This window comes from Helobdella robusta (genome assembly GCF_000326865.2).
Source record: "Helobdella robusta unplaced genomic scaffold HELROscaffold_4, whole genome shotgun sequence".
Taxonomy (NCBI): Eukaryota; Metazoa; Annelida; class Clitellata; order Rhynchobdellida; family Glossiphoniidae; genus Helobdella; species Helobdella robusta.
The window spans coordinates 3,309,652-3,325,345 of NW_008704902.1; the positions used below are offsets into that span (position 1 = coordinate 3,309,652).

Consider the following 15,694-nt stretch of genomic DNA (forward strand, 5'->3'; position numbering starts at 1 on the left):
TCTGTCACTCGCCTCAGTATCACGCAACCCCGCTTTCACCCTGTCCTTCTCCACCTGCTCTCGCCATCCCAATTGCGGACGACCCCTTCCTACCACTCCTTCAACCTCGAACTCCAACGCTCGCCTAATCCCGACCCTTTCATCCCTTCTCAACACATGTCCATACCATCGCAATCTCGATCTCCTTATCAATGTCACAATGTCCTCATTCAGTCCCATCATTGACATCAGCTTTGTACTACTCCTCCTATCCTTCACTTTAACCCCACACATCATCCTCACCATAGCTCATTCAGCTCTTTGCAGTACACTTTCCTCCTCAACACCCAAGTTTCACCACCATATACCATCGCTGCTCTCACAAATGCTTTATATACCCTCCCTTTCATCTTCACTGACCATTTCTTTCCACACAATACCTCACCCAGTTCCCTAAATTTCATCCATCCTACACAAACTCTAGCCGTAACTGCGCTCAAACATCCTCCATCCGCGTTCAGCTTATCCCCTAAGTAAACAAAGCTTTCCACTCTTTCAATACCACCACTCAACCCCGTCCTTGCGTCCGTCCTATTAATCACACCATGAACACATTTCTTACATTTGAACGTGCCTTCCACCTTTTTCAGTGCCCCCCTCACACCACTACATCTCTTTTGCACCCATTTCTGACATCCTATACACAATACCGAGTTAGCCTTCACTCTCCTATCACATACCCCACAGGGGTCTATTTTACTTATCACTCGCTCCCCACCTTCCCCACTCACCATTACCTTCGTCTTACCAATATTAACTTTCAACCCTTTCTTTTCAATAACACTTTTCCATCTGTCAAATTTTAACTGCAATTCTTCCATGCTATCAGCCATCAAGACTAAATCATCTGCATACAAAATCTCAAATAACAACCCCTCCATTATGTTTCCACACACAACATCCATCACAATTGCAAACAAAAACGGTGATAACACTGATTCTTGATGCACTCCTACCTTAACACTAAAAGCGTCCGATATCTCCCTTCCAACCCTCACCTTTGTCTTTTCCCCTTCATACAGCTGCATCACAGCTTTAACAAGTCTCTCATTCACTCCTTTCTTCCTCAGCGCCCATTCAATGACCTTCCTCGGTACTCGATCAAAAGCCTTTTCTAGATCCACAAAACACATGTACAATCTTCGTTTCTTCTTTCTATAATTCTCCTGCAACATTCTCACCATGAACAACGCATCCACCGTTCTCCTACCAGGCATAAACCCACACTGCATTTTATTAACTGTCACCATATTTCTCAACCTCCTCTCAAGCACCATCTCCACTACCTTCATTCCGTGCTCTAGCAATTTCACACCCCTATATGACTCACAATCTCTCACATCTCCTTTGCCCTTATACAACGGCACCAACACACTGTGTCGCCAATCCTCAGCTATATCTTCATCATCAAACATACTGTTAGCAATTCTCGTCATAACTTCAATTCCTATCACTCCACTCGCTTTTATATGTTCTGCCGCCACTTCCGAAACCCCTGTCGCCTTACCTAGTTTCATTTCTCTAACTGCTTTCTCTACTTTCTCCATCGTCACCTTCTCTATAGGTACGTGTGTGACCGCGGATTCCACATCTCCATCCCACTCATTCTCTTCATTCATCAACCTTTCCATATGAGCTTTCCACGCCTGAGCTTTTTCTTCCTCATCTATGCACAACTTGCCAGATCCATCCCAAACACATCCATTCCCTATAACATCTTTCCTATCCCTCATTGACTGCTTTGCTACTTTGAACATTTTTCTCGAACTCACATCAAATTCCATTTCCTTCTTTAATCTATCTGATGCAATATTGTAGAACACCTTTGAAAATGTTTGTTTGTTTGTTTTAGAGTACTCCAGTTGTTATCGTCAGCAATCCAACTGGCTCAGTCGGAAATGAGGTCAGGTCAATTAAAGAACACCAATCCTGTTAAAACAGGTCAGTTCAATTTGGTGTCAGATCAGAATGTTATGTCGTAGTCCTAATTATGTATATTATCCAGAGTGTGGGAGTTGTTGAAATAGGGGATTTTTGTCAGAGTCGAAATTTTTTAAAGGATCGGAGTTGGATATTTTTCATCCGAATCAGAAAAGTGTCGAGAAGTTTTAAAAAAATTTTTATTTTTTATTCTAAAAACATTTCTTCAAGATTGAATTTTTTTAGAAAATATATGTGTGCAGCGATACACAATCATTTTTAATACCTACTGGGAATAGATTGTAATAATGGATGTGATGAATAAAATCACCTATTTGTTTTAAAGTATGTTTTAAAATTTAAATATTGAGTAATATTACCAAGAAAAACAAGTACATATTTTAAGTGTTTTTCAAAATACCTTTCAGTTAATAGTGGCTTTTAAAAATTTTTCAAAATGCGCCTCTTCCTTTCATCAGAAAATTTTTATTGAAGGAGTCGGAAAATTTTTTACCGGACTTCAATATTTTGATGTTTTTATTCGTTTGAAACTACGTTCTGCTTAAAATTTTGCATTAAAAAATCCAAATACTAATTTTATTTATTTGTGAAGTTTGATATGTTTTTTGATAACGGTGCAGTTTTGAGAGAACTGAACAACCATTACAAGCAATGTTTGTGTGTCTGCCGAGATCTACATAACAAGGAGGTCTTGTTGAATGCAAGCAATTCATCAATTGCTGCTTCTATCACTGCTGATAAGTTGCTCTATTCACACGTTGTTCACATGGTTTGTTGGATGTCCTATGTTGTTGTGTGTCATCTGTTAGGTGTTGTAGTGGGTGTCACATGTTGTGCTATATGTGTATTATAAATTGGATACGGTTAAAATCAAATAATGAAAAAATCATTTCACAGTGCCAAAAAGCTGCTCTTGATGAATTATTTGGGAATCCACAAGAGGTTTGATTGATTTATTTGAACCATTCGTTCGAGGTATTTAGTAATAAAACTGATATAACTGAATAATGACATACCAGTGCATGAAGTTGTACAGAAAAGCTCAGATCATATTGCATGGCCTCATACAACAAGCCAGTGATAGTTCAGACATGCACCTACTCAACCAATGTTGGTTTGTTTGTTTGTTTGTTTGTTTGTTCGTTCGTTCGTTCGTTTGTTCGTTCGTTTGTTTGTTTGTTCGTTCGTTTGTTTTTTTGTTTGCTTGTTTGCTTGCTTGTTTGCTTATTCTATCAATGTTTTCTTGTTTGTTTATTTGTTGATGTATTTTATACCAAATGAATAATTATCTCTGGTTTTCATTTATATTTCATCTATCAGTATTCAAGTGGTGCTATGTTATGTTGTGTACAATATTTTCTAACTTATCGGCATTTTATAATTTTAGATAAGCAATCAGTAGAAAGACGTTTGATGCACTTGTACCGAAATCAAAATTCACTTGCCAATGACTGCAACGATAAGAATAAAAATGACTCCAAAATGTGATCAACTAAACTAGGAACCATCTAAAATAGTTAAGCTATGAAGGAAACAGATTATTACAAAACTTTAATTTTGTTCAAAAGAATTATGTAGCACTATTGCATTCTTATTTCTACATTTTATTTTTATTAATATGTGCATTTGAATTTTTCAGTTTCATCGTGTTAGAGTTATTTGAAGACGAGTCAGATCAATTGATTTATATATATGTGTGTGCGTGTGTTATTTTAATTAATTGTTGCAGCTGTTCTTGTTGTTATTATTGTTGTTATGCTTTGCCATTTAGCTCATTTAAATTTAATCATTGTTATGTCATGCAATCATTTATATTTATTCGTTGACGTGCCATGCATTTATTCAAAGTCATTCATCTATTGTCACTCTAACATGTCTACTAGAGTTTTAATGTTGTTTATTTGTAAATAAAATATGAATGATCTCATTTAAGATACCCGCCACATTTATATGCGTTGTCGAGTCGTTGTATTTTAAAAGTTTGATGGTGGAATTGTACTGGTTATCACTCTATTCAATGTTGTGGTCATTAACTAAATTGATATTTATTTTTATTTATTTATTTATTTATCAATGTATTCAATTTATTTTTCCATATTTTTCTTGACCTGGTGTTTTTGAAAATTTAGTCTGCTGGTATAAATAATATCTGATAGTTTCTATCTTTCCTTCAACCTTTCGTAAACTTCCATTTAATGGATCTTGTTACTGCTCTGAAAAAAAATTTCAACCGAATAATTGTAAATACGAAATAAAATTATTTATTTTATTAGTTATTTCCATGTGGTTCACGCAATGAGTTACTAATTTTTTAATAATTGAATAATAATTTCGTTAGTTAGCCGGTAGATTGGTTTGGTTGGTCTATCAATCAGTCGGTTGGTCTATAGATCACTCGGTTGGTCAGTCGGTTGGTTGGTTGGTAGGTTGGTTGGTTGGTTGGTAGGTAAATTTTTATTTTTTGGTTAAGACGCCAACAACGTGATGACAGATACATATTCTAACAACTTGCATTAAAATTACTGCATACTGGATTTCGAAACTTCATTCATATTCTATGGTTACAATAAAATTCTCATTTTCTACAAATTTGACTGAAAAATTTCAATCAAAATATGTAGCTAACTTTATTTTTTGCAGACATTTGTAAGGTTTCTTGTTTTAAAGTCATAAATAAATTTAGAATGAACATTTGCGATTTTAAACATCTGATTGCTAGTGTTATTTTATGCATGTGCTATATTGTTTATTTTAAAACACGCTTTTTATTATAATGCTTATTAATTCACGCGGTAGCTTATGAAAGTAGCAATTTAATTTTTTGTCGGTATTCCACGTTGATTTGATATTCGCCACTTTCATCAAGTAGCACACCTATCTATATACAATTTTACTTTCGTAAAATAATTAATTATTTTTTACTTAGATCAAGCTCATTGCTAATTATTATTTCTGTAATGCGTAATATTATTAATTCTTTTGTTTTAGCTGATAAATGTATAATTAACGTGCGTTAGATCATTTTGTAAGATAAAAATGATTGCCAATAAATAAAATTCCACAATTTCGCTTTACAAGTTTGTGATTTAATCATTTAATTTGGTCGTGTCTTAAGTGGGATGTACGCAAAAAAATACAATTCTTAACCGCCCTGATTGAAACAAACAATTTTCATCAACAGACACACAAACACACACATACACACACATTTGTGCTTTCTTGTTATTAGTTCATTTTTTCAATATTTTCATGTTTGTTAATTATCTTATTGAGGCTCATGTTAACGATTTATTCTGAGTTTTACGTACACAGTTATTCAATTCATTTATCTAACCAATATATTTTATATTATATATGTAAACTAGTCAATATTTTATTTTTAGACTTGTACAATCTTAACAAAAAGGTTGTTTTTTAATCTTTAGTTATGTATTTGTGCACATTTTTCAAATTTTTTCATCCTACTGACATTAAGTTTTGTTGCATATGCTTTTGATTTTGTTGATTAAAAATGTTTTGTTCATTTTATTTTCTATGGTCAAAATATTAAAATATCTGAAATTATCATCGTTAAAATGTCTCGTTGTTCAACGATTTTCTGACAATTCTCATTATGTGCAAGTAAGTATCATGCCCATGTAACTGTTTTGACGTGCCTTGCATTGACTTATTGACATCGAAAACGTATACCACATTTTGCACAGTTAGACAGAAGTTAATGATGGGGGAAATTAAAATCCTGTTTTGAAATTTGTTGTCGTTTTCCAGCAGCCAAACATTTGGGCTTTTTTCTGGGTTCAATTTATTCATCGACATCCATTTTTCAATGTTCAGTAGATCGTCTGATTTCTTATCATGTTCCCTTAATTCGCCACTGGACAACCTGTCAAAATTTGCCTGTCATCAAACGCGTGACGCTCAAAATTTGAATTTGTTGGCTGCATCTATAACGCCCAATCTGTATAACAAAAACAGGATTTGCACTAAATATTGGTACAAGTTGTGAAAAATTGTTGTAGAACTAGAACTAATATGATTTAATAAACAGTATTTGTTCTTTATACGTGAACAAGGCCGTAGCCAGGATTTTCATTTACAAAGAGGGCGATTTGCCAACAGAACCTTTAATTAATTAGTTTTAAAATCTTTGTCCCACCAACACAAATGTTCCAATTTTTATATCTAATTTAATTGAGCGACGTTGATTTTGGCCCAGTTTAAAACTTAACAATTGTACACTTGAATATAAGTGAATAGAAAACACGGCAAGCATAGCAAAAACGTTGAAACGTTGTTCATTCATTTGAACTGTTTTCTGAAACTTATTTTTCAGTATGGAAAAGCTTTTCTTAACTAGATGTTGAATTTAAATTGACAGAACTGCCATAATCAGCAAAATGTTTGGAAATTGATACTGCAATTTTTCAATGTTTCAATAGCATATTTTGATTTCTTCTTCGTGTTGCTTTTTTGAAGTTTCAGACTCACTAAAACTTGATCATCACAAAAGGTTTCCAAACATTTCATGCACTCAAAATACTTCACCCCAATGGTCTTAAAAATAATAAGTTATTCGACATAACAGAATCACACATCAAATGTGCATGTTCTTCTAACTACAATCTTTCATCAAAAAGTTAACTCGTCTTACACTCTCTACCTACCCCCATCTGCTTTACCCTACTATCATTCAAATACACGACACTCAATTCACGCTATTCGTTCCGAGCCACCGCCAATCTTACTATCATCCGCATTCTTTGTCGACGCCAACCTATGTATCTAACCCCCCACGAGTATATATATATATATATATATATATGTCTATGATATAACCCACACTCAGTTATCTTATAAAAATAACACAATCATAAAACACCACCATTCGTTTAATTTTTATTCTTTTATACAAATTATTATTATTCATTTAATTTTTGCATTCAGTTATCTTTCCATTTAAAAAATAAAATTAATTAAATAGTTTACCCTCTATGCTCATGCTTCATACCTCAAATAAATATTTTGGCGCAAGTTATTGTTTCAATTGAAAGGTAGCATAATTAAAAAATTTAGACAGTTTTGTGTTTGCTCACTGAATATTACAAACAACTTAGTTATAATTATTTGAAAAAATTGAAGTAAAGAAAGAAAAAAGGTTTTAACATAGAATACTGTTACAATTAAGAAGCTTAACAGTTTTGATGAAAACTTTAAATGAACTTAAACTTTTTACAACACATTAACATTTCAACTACATGGGTAATATGTCCTAATAAGTTCTAAAGCTTTTTGAAAACAAGTACTTCTGTCACCATTTCGCCTTTGTCTGTGCCATAAAAACTCATCCAGATAAGACAAAGTATTTGCATCACTTGTTCCTCTCATTCGCTTCAACTTGTCAGTCATACATCTCCAAAGATTTTCTACAATGTTTTTACGTGGACCAGTTGGAGCTACAAACAAAATAGATTGGTTATCAGTTGCACGCATTAACTTGTTGTATTCATTGCAATCCTTGCTGCAAACCGTTGTTCCTGAAAAAAAAAGTTTTTTCTAATCTTTTTCTACAAAAAAAAACAATCTCTAAATATTTTTTATTACCTGGCAATAAATGTTTCAACAGAATAGGCAATGATGTCTCAGCATTAGTTTCATATACTTCAACAAGAAATGTTTCCTTCGTATCTTGATCAATGGCACCGAAAACCCATTTTTCATTTAGTGGCAAAACAACTCCATTTCGAGATCGTTTTCGATGGGAGATCAAATTTTTGGCTATTAGTACTGTGTGTCCATGACCCCCAATTTGGATTGGATGATCCCTGATCCACCTTGTGCATAGATCTCTGAGCATACCAAACCAAGACATTACAACTCCAGTGCTCGATACCTTGAGAATTTCTTCTGTTGTTGCTTGGCTGACATCATTTAGAGACCAATAATATATGATCTGTAAATGAGGCAATAAAAAGCTACTATACTAATATGAAAGAGAAATTTCATGGCATTCTTCACTTACCATAATACATTTATTAAGTGGCACATGTTTATCTTTGAAGAAGCTTCCACATCGAACTCTCTTGGTGAGACGGCATGACTTTTTGGCGCACCTCCACCAGCATTCATCAATTGTTTTCTTAGTGATAGCAAATAACATTGGTTTGTTACAACGGTTGCAGATCTGGTGCTTGTACAGCAGCCCATAGGTCATTGCCCACCTCACTGCTCCTAATGGTTCATAAATGTCATGAATTAAATCTAATGAGCTAATTCCAACGACGGAGGGATAAATATTGTTTGCCATTAAAAATGCAACTTTGAGAAAAGTAATGTTGCAGCCAAAAACTTTTCTAAGAGGGCTCTGCTGCTTCTCTTGAGTGCCGGATGCACAAACTCAAACTGTAGATGTAGTTTTGTAGTGTTTGTAAGTAAGTACAGTACAGTAAATGATATGTGTGTGACAGTGAATCTGAATGGTTTTGTGTTTGTCAAATGCCTATGATTATTAATACAATACAACACAAAGAACTTTTTGCATGCTTGTAAAATATAAAATGAAATTTAAGTCCCGAGTTCTTTTGTTTCACTACGGCTTCGGTACGGTAGTGTCGGTGAGACGGGTTTTTATTATTTTATACTGTTCAAGTTATTTTTAATTTTATTATTATTTACATTTACTTTATTTATTTTATATTTATAAAAATTTATTTATTATGAAACAACCGTAAGTTAGGTTGGTTCAGCTTCAGGGGAAATGTTTATAATGGTAAAACGTTAACAACTCGACAAAATTAAATTTAAACATTTTACGGATTCAGTACAAAATTGTCATTCATCGTCGTTGGCGGATCACTTTTCACGGATCAGGATAAATCTTTTAATATATAAAAGCATAGGCTCTGTTAATTTACCAATAGTTAGTGATGCGCAGTTTCCACTTTTTAAAGTACCCTATTTTATTTTGTCATATACATATATGTAAAATAACATAATATATATTTTATATATATATATGTGTATAAGGTCTTTTATAAAGATGTATATATACATACATGTATATGTATATATTATATATGAATATAATCTCTCTATATATATATATATATATATATATATATATATATATGGTCATATACTACTATACGACCATATACTTACAATACATATACTCGTTTAATGCAACCTATACACATATATGTAGAATACAAAATTTAAGATTATTTGCTAAATTCAAGTTTTAAAATTATATTTAATACGAAATAGATAGTTTGATGAACATTTTACGATGTGCATTTATTTAATCTTGCTACATTGAAGATGGAGGATATAAAAAATATAATCGAACATGAATTGAACTCAGCAGCCAATTACGATATGAAAACAAGAGTTAGCAACCTAGAAAAAAATTCTTAAAGCAGCAGGTTAAAGTTGTAAAATCAAAACAAACAAAATAAAACTGTGGCTAAGCAATGAAACATGGAACCTTGTAGAAGAAAGAAAAAGTTTGAAAATGACAAAAAGACAGAGTGAAAAAAATAAGATGAAATACAAAGAAGTCTGCCAAAAAATAAAAAAGAGTGCTGGAGCAGATAAAAGAAGATGAATTAATAGTAAATGTGAAAAGGTAGAGACGATGATTGGGCAAAACAAGACAAAAGAGGCGTACCAGCCGGTTAAACAGTTAAAAGGAAAACAGAAAAATATGTCAAGGATTATTAAAGATATAAACGGAAACATCCTAACAGAAAATAAAAAGATTAAGGGTAGATGGACTGAATATATTAAAGACTTATTCACAGACAAGAACACATACAAAAAAACGCTTGAAATTTTGAAAAACGGAAAAATAATCAATGAAGAAGAAAGTGAAATAACTAGGAAAGAAATTACAAGAGCAATGAGTAAAATGAAGAACAACAAAAGTACAGGGAAGGATGGTATTCCGATAGAACTGATAAGAGCAGGAAGACAAGTCGTGTGTAAAGAAATTTACGCAATCTGTCAAGAAATTTGGGAAAGTGGAAAGTGGCCAGAAGAATGGTGCAAGTCAGTTCTGGTTATGCTGCCGAAAAGGAGAGACCAAAAAGACGGTAATAATTACAGATCAACTGCACTAATTCTGCACATATGCAAGATCATGCTGACCATCATAAAAGAACGACTGGTAAAGGTCATAGAGCAACATCTGCATGAAGAACAAGCAGGCTTCAGAAAAGACAGAAGCACGATCCAACAAATTCTGATGTTGAGACTGCTGATGGAGGATGCAAAAAGTAGCGGTCAGACAATTTACCATCGCTTTGTTGATTTTAAGAAAGCGTTTGATTCTGTCTGGCATGAAGGTTTGTGAAAGTATGGGACATCAGAAAAGCTGGTCAAAGTACTTGCGATAATTTTTTCCGCTTGCACTGGATTACAAGATGATGAGTGCGTGAATATATATATGTATATGGATACAAATATCGATGAATTTCATGATAATCAGGTTGCTTTACTGCCTTCTTGTTTTTTTTATCATTATTATCAATAGTTAATGCTTTAATTTTTTCACTATAAAGATATCGTAGTCTTTGAGTTTTTGTTGTAAAAGAAAACAAGTTCCAATTTATGAAGCGTCCCATGCAAAATTTCCAATAGTTAGTAACTTCAGAATTCACGTTTTCAATTGATCCAGCGTTCAAGACTGATTAAGACAGCTAGATGAGTGAGCACTTTGTTACTAAATCATCTCACCTTACATCATCACGATCATCATCACATTTATCATTTTCATCATTACTATAACCATTCACTCATTTAGTCATCATGTTATATTCAATTTTATAATCATGTCAGAGGAAGACTGGCGTGAACAGGACTAGACATCATTCGGTACCCGTTGGTTATGTCACCTCTGTTTCTTCGGTATGTTAACGTCTGGACTCTGGAGATCCTATTTTTTAACCTGTCTACCTAGTTGACGCCAACACAAGCTTTCACCATCTTTGTAGTCGTCTTCTGGACCCTTTCTATATCTTTGAACATATTTATAGTTCGCGGCCTCCAATCACCAACCGCATACTCTAAGTCTGACCGGTTTTTTGGTTTTGGGCTTAATTTTTTAAGCTGGTTTTTTAAAACCTTGTTACTCAATTTCTCTCTCCAGCTTTTTAGCTTTTTCAGCAAAACAACTTGTTCTAGCTCTCGGTTTTTTGTAACTCTTACAAATAATTCAATTTAAATTAATATAGGTTAAAATAAATTTCTGACTTTTTGAAAAAATTTTAGTTTATAATAATTTAAAAAATTTAAATATTGATCATTAATTTAATAGTATGTATGGTATAAGATAATTATTGAATTAAACTGCCAACAAATAATCGCTTTTGGTGCGTAACTATAGTAACGAATGCAGTTTTATTCTATGTATATGAGTTAATCTTAGCAAGTGCATGTCTTATTTTGGTTGAAATAAAGAAATATTCAAAAACAAATTATGTCCAAAAATTTAAAAAGATCAGACAGGTATTTATACAACTTTTATTTCATTTCCGTAATTTAATAACCTTTCTATTGTATCAATAAATCAATTGTTTGGGATGTGATTTTTTAAAATATATAGTTACTAAGTTATATATTTCATATTTATGTAAAATACGCGCGTGCATACGGACGCGGATACACATACACATACAACACTGTGTGTGTGTGTGCGCGCGCGCGCGTGCGTGAATAGTATATATATCAAAAAGAAGATCTATATCGTCTGCAAACCTGAGATCTTTGACAGTTCTCCTTCCTATGTTAATTCCACCCAGTATATATATTGCTTTTTAAATAAAACTTTACAGAAGAGCTTCATCACAAAAGTTCAAAAATTTGATAAACTTTTACGCAATTCTCTTCCTTGTCAGGAAGTAGATGGTTTTACATCGCTTGGATTGTTAACGTTGCAGCTGCCAACAAACAAATGAGGAAAAAATTATTTTTCAACCGTCTTTGAAAAATGATCAAAATTTAAAAATTTCAATTTTTTTTAATCCAATTGTTTGAATTCAAGTCGTTTTATTTTTAATATGCAAAGAAAGTTTGTAAGTTACGTATAGATCAGATCAATACGCGCATGCACACGTGGCACACGCACCACACACACACACACCACACGCACACTAACAACCACATACGCAAACACACATAAAATTTTCAGCACCTCAAGCATTAGCAAACATCAAAGAATTAAACCAAAGTTTTCAAACCAGCAGAAATATGATGTTGAAAAAACTTTTATCGGAAAAGATGATGTCATCCCATTAAACGATAGTCGTTTAATAAGAAAACTGCAGAATGAAAACAAAAGCATTCAGCCAAAAGTTAATGAATAAAAATAAATTTGCTCATTATTTTAATTTATTGACTCTCAAATTAAGAAATGAATTGTTTTTAACTATTATAAATTATTGGTTGAAAATGGGACACAAATCATTGCAACAATTTAAACACATGGTATTAGGTTTTTGACCAAGAAGGCCACGATGTGACCCCTAAGCCCTTGACCTTAACCATCAAAAAAAAATTGAATGGATTACAGGAAACTAATGAAATTGCAGTTGCCGAGAATGTTGAAGACATAAAGCATGTATCTAATATGGAAAAAAGTTTGGTGCGTGCCTAAAATTTAATTTTAAAATATTTATTCATAAATTATCATATAAAAGACGGTCTTTAACAACATCAGGACAGATCTTTTGTATCGGTCACATCTACTACATCTTCGAATGATTTACAAAAATCGTATTTTAACAACGCAAAGCGAACCTCGCACCCATTTTCAAGGTAGCTGTTTGTCTCGTTTGCTGTCATAAATTAACCTTCAGTCGAAATTTAAAAAAAAAATATTTTTCCATCTTTGTTTTTAAAGCTATAGCCTTCTTTGATTCAACTTTGATTTTCATCAATTAATTAATTAATTAATTAATTGGTAAATCGATTTATTAATTAGTCAATCAGTCAGTCAAATCGTTAGTTAACTACACTGATTGTTATTTTTGAGTAGAACAATATTTGGAAGTATTGTGGTAGCAGCCGGCCAAAGGGATCAAACTCTGGAATCTTTTGAAACTTTTCATAATTTTCAAACTTCAAGTAGGTAGCATTACTTTTTTATTTTTAAATAAACTTAAAAAAATTTAGCAAAGATTTTTTTTTTATTAGAAAAAGATGAAAAGTTCAAAGGAAACTTGATGTGGAAAAAAGGAAACATTGATGATGAAATTGAAGTACACCTTTCAGAAAGTGACAATGTGTCTTTGCTCGAGTTGCCATCTATCACGGTTCCACCATACGATAGCGAAGAAATGGAGAGAGTGACGCAACAGAATGAAAGATACGCTGAGGTTTGCTGCGGTTTGATTCGTTTTCTGCCATAAATTAATCTTTAGTTAAAATTTAAAAATAAATATTTTTTATCTTTGTTTTCAATTTTTATTTTCTTCTTTTCATGCTTCAAAAGTTTTTTTAAATCTCTGCATTTGTCAAAGTGAGATATTAAAAAATTTAGCGAACTGAAATAACTGAAACTACAATAGCTGATAACTGAAATAGTAGGCTAAACACAAGCAACAAATTTGTTGGTCTTTTAAGATGCGCGGTCATCTTCGAAATTATTTTCAACTTAATTTTTTAATTAACTTAAACAATTTTTTGTTCTCCAACCTACCTACATGTTTCAGCTCCTTAACAGAAAAGCTCAAGTTAGTTGATTGTTTGGTTCTACGTGCATTTTTTTCATTTATAAAAAAAAGCCGTTCACAATAAAATCAAACGACATTTTATGTACGATTCTTTAAATTTTTTAATTTATTTCTTTTAAAAAATGACTTTCTTTATCAAACCAGCTATCATTATCACGAGACAACAGTGACAAATACGTGAGTCGAAGCATGAACACATTCAACAATGGGTTGAAAGCAAAGTTCACGCAAACGGCCCTTCAACATTCTTCTGTAATTTTTAGACAACTTAGTATTTAGACAAAATAGTATTTTATTTTATTTTTGCTGTTATGTTCATGTGTGTCAAAGGATTTGCTCACTTAGAAGATTGATTATTAAATCACTATGAGGACCTTAATTTTTTAGAAGTTTGTTAAAAAGTTCAAGCAAAGTACTATGGTTCAGTTCCTATACTAAATGTCCATAACTAAAGAAATATATAAAATAGAAAGGACATATTTCAAATTCGAAAAATTTGTTAAAAATGAAATTGATTAAACTATTCCTCATTATAAAAAAAGACGGATTTTGTATTATACTAACATTGAAATCATAAATAAAATTTTACTTTTTGATTTATTATTATTCAGAACAAAGAGACTTATGTTTCAAAATGGGATCTGTACGACACCTACGAAACAAGTTGTATTCCTGCTTGTTATCAATATAATATTTTTTATAATAAATCATTTGATGTATAAAATTTTGTAGATGGCAGTACAATTGAGGATAGTTTTAATGTTGATAAAAATGGCGAAATAAAATTTTTGAACGAAAAAGATGATACAAGTATACATTTTCTTCAAAATGATGCTCCACTGGATTTCAATGAAATTCTTAACGTTAGTTGGCCAAAAAATGCTATTTATTTTTTTGTAAGCCACTTATAAATAATAAATATAAGTGATTTGCAAGACAATTAAGTTATAGAGACTTAAACGCTACTATATTTTAATTCCTGTTAAATTCAATGGTCCTACGTTTATCAATTTTATGGCATATAGTCAATCACGTTACTCATCTTAAAATATCTTCAACACTTGATCTGATGTCAATGGTTAGATGTATAAAAATAATTCCACTTAATTTTTTTATGATAATTCATTTCAGAAAGCTGCATTCAAATATTCCCTCCTCGTGCTTGAAAGGGCCATGCAGATGAACACCAGCCAGAACAAACAAGCCGCGTACCTGATGCTTCCAGGAAGTCATTTCACGGACGAAGGTGCGTTCATTGGGGTTTTCTGACTCATACTGGATGCACTATAAAAATTTGTTTGCATTTATTAAACCAAAACTGAAAATTTTTCTACTGTGCCTCCCAGTTTTTTTCAAGGAAGTATAAACAACCAGTAAGCGCTTTTCATCAATCAATCCAATCAATTAGCTATAAAGGCCTATTTTCCGCGATGTTCAACAGCGCTCCTCAATAAATTTTGAAAACAGATGGGTCTTGAGATCCGCTCTGAACTTCGCAAGTGATGGAGAAATAGTTAGAGAAGTAGGTAGAGAGTTCCAGAGAAAAGGACCAGAAAAAGCAAAAGCAGATTTGGCAAAAGAGTGTTTAACACGAGTTAAGAAAAAGCGAGAAGAAGAAGACGATCGTAAACCGGGGCGTTTAGGGTCAATTAATATATCTGATAAGTACTTAGGAAATAATTTAGATTGAGACTTATACATGAACATGCAAATTTTAAAAATTATTCTATATTTTATAGGTAGCCAGTGCAAGAGAACAAGATATGGAGATATATGAGAAAAGAAAGGGGCACGAGCAACTAGACGAGCAGCAGAGTTAAAAGCTTTACTTAAAGGATAGAGTATAGAGTCAGGAAGACCATAGTAGAGCGAGTTACAATAATCAATCCTAGATAAGACTAACGAAGTAACAAGAAGGAGAAGAGTAGGATCATCAAGAAAAGGCAAAAGTTTTTTTATTCTACGTAGATGAAAGTAAGAACTTC

The 15,694-nt window shown here is 32.5% G+C and overlaps 3 protein-coding genes across 3 annotated transcripts; 1 reads left to right on the top strand and 2 right to left on the bottom strand.

Moving 5' to 3' along the window:
- Positions 1-5,550: 5,550 nt before the first annotated feature.
- On the bottom strand, positions 5,551-6,737 carry HELRODRAFT_162395 (hypothetical protein; the record flags this gene model as incomplete). Its single annotated transcript, XM_009024612.1, has 2 exons — positions 5,551-5,877; positions 6,726-6,737. 2 exons carry the CDS (start codon positions 6,735-6,737, stop codon positions 5,551-5,553), a joined length of 339 nt encoding a protein of 112 aa, XP_009022860.1.
- A 490-nt stretch (positions 6,738-7,227) lies between these two features.
- Positions 7,228-8,191, bottom strand: HELRODRAFT_162396 (hypothetical protein; the record flags this gene model as incomplete). Its single annotated transcript, XM_009024613.1, has 3 exons — positions 7,228-7,514; positions 7,582-7,930; positions 8,000-8,191. 3 exons carry the CDS (start codon positions 8,189-8,191, stop codon positions 7,228-7,230), a joined length of 828 nt encoding a protein of 275 aa, XP_009022861.1.
- Positions 8,192-11,455: 3,264 nt separating this feature from the next.
- Positions 11,456-14,978, top strand: HELRODRAFT_162397 (hypothetical protein; the record flags this gene model as incomplete). The annotated part of the gene is made up of 10 exons (XM_009024614.1): positions 11,456-11,484; positions 12,167-12,329; positions 12,470-12,619; positions 12,695-12,792; positions 13,013-13,101; positions 13,171-13,352; positions 13,854-13,961; positions 14,321-14,372; positions 14,442-14,572; positions 14,841-14,978. The coding sequence occupies 10 exons, from the start codon at positions 11,456-11,458 to the stop codon at positions 14,976-14,978; spliced, it is 1,140 nt and encodes a 379-aa protein (XP_009022862.1).
- Positions 14,979-15,694: the final 716 nt, after the last annotated feature.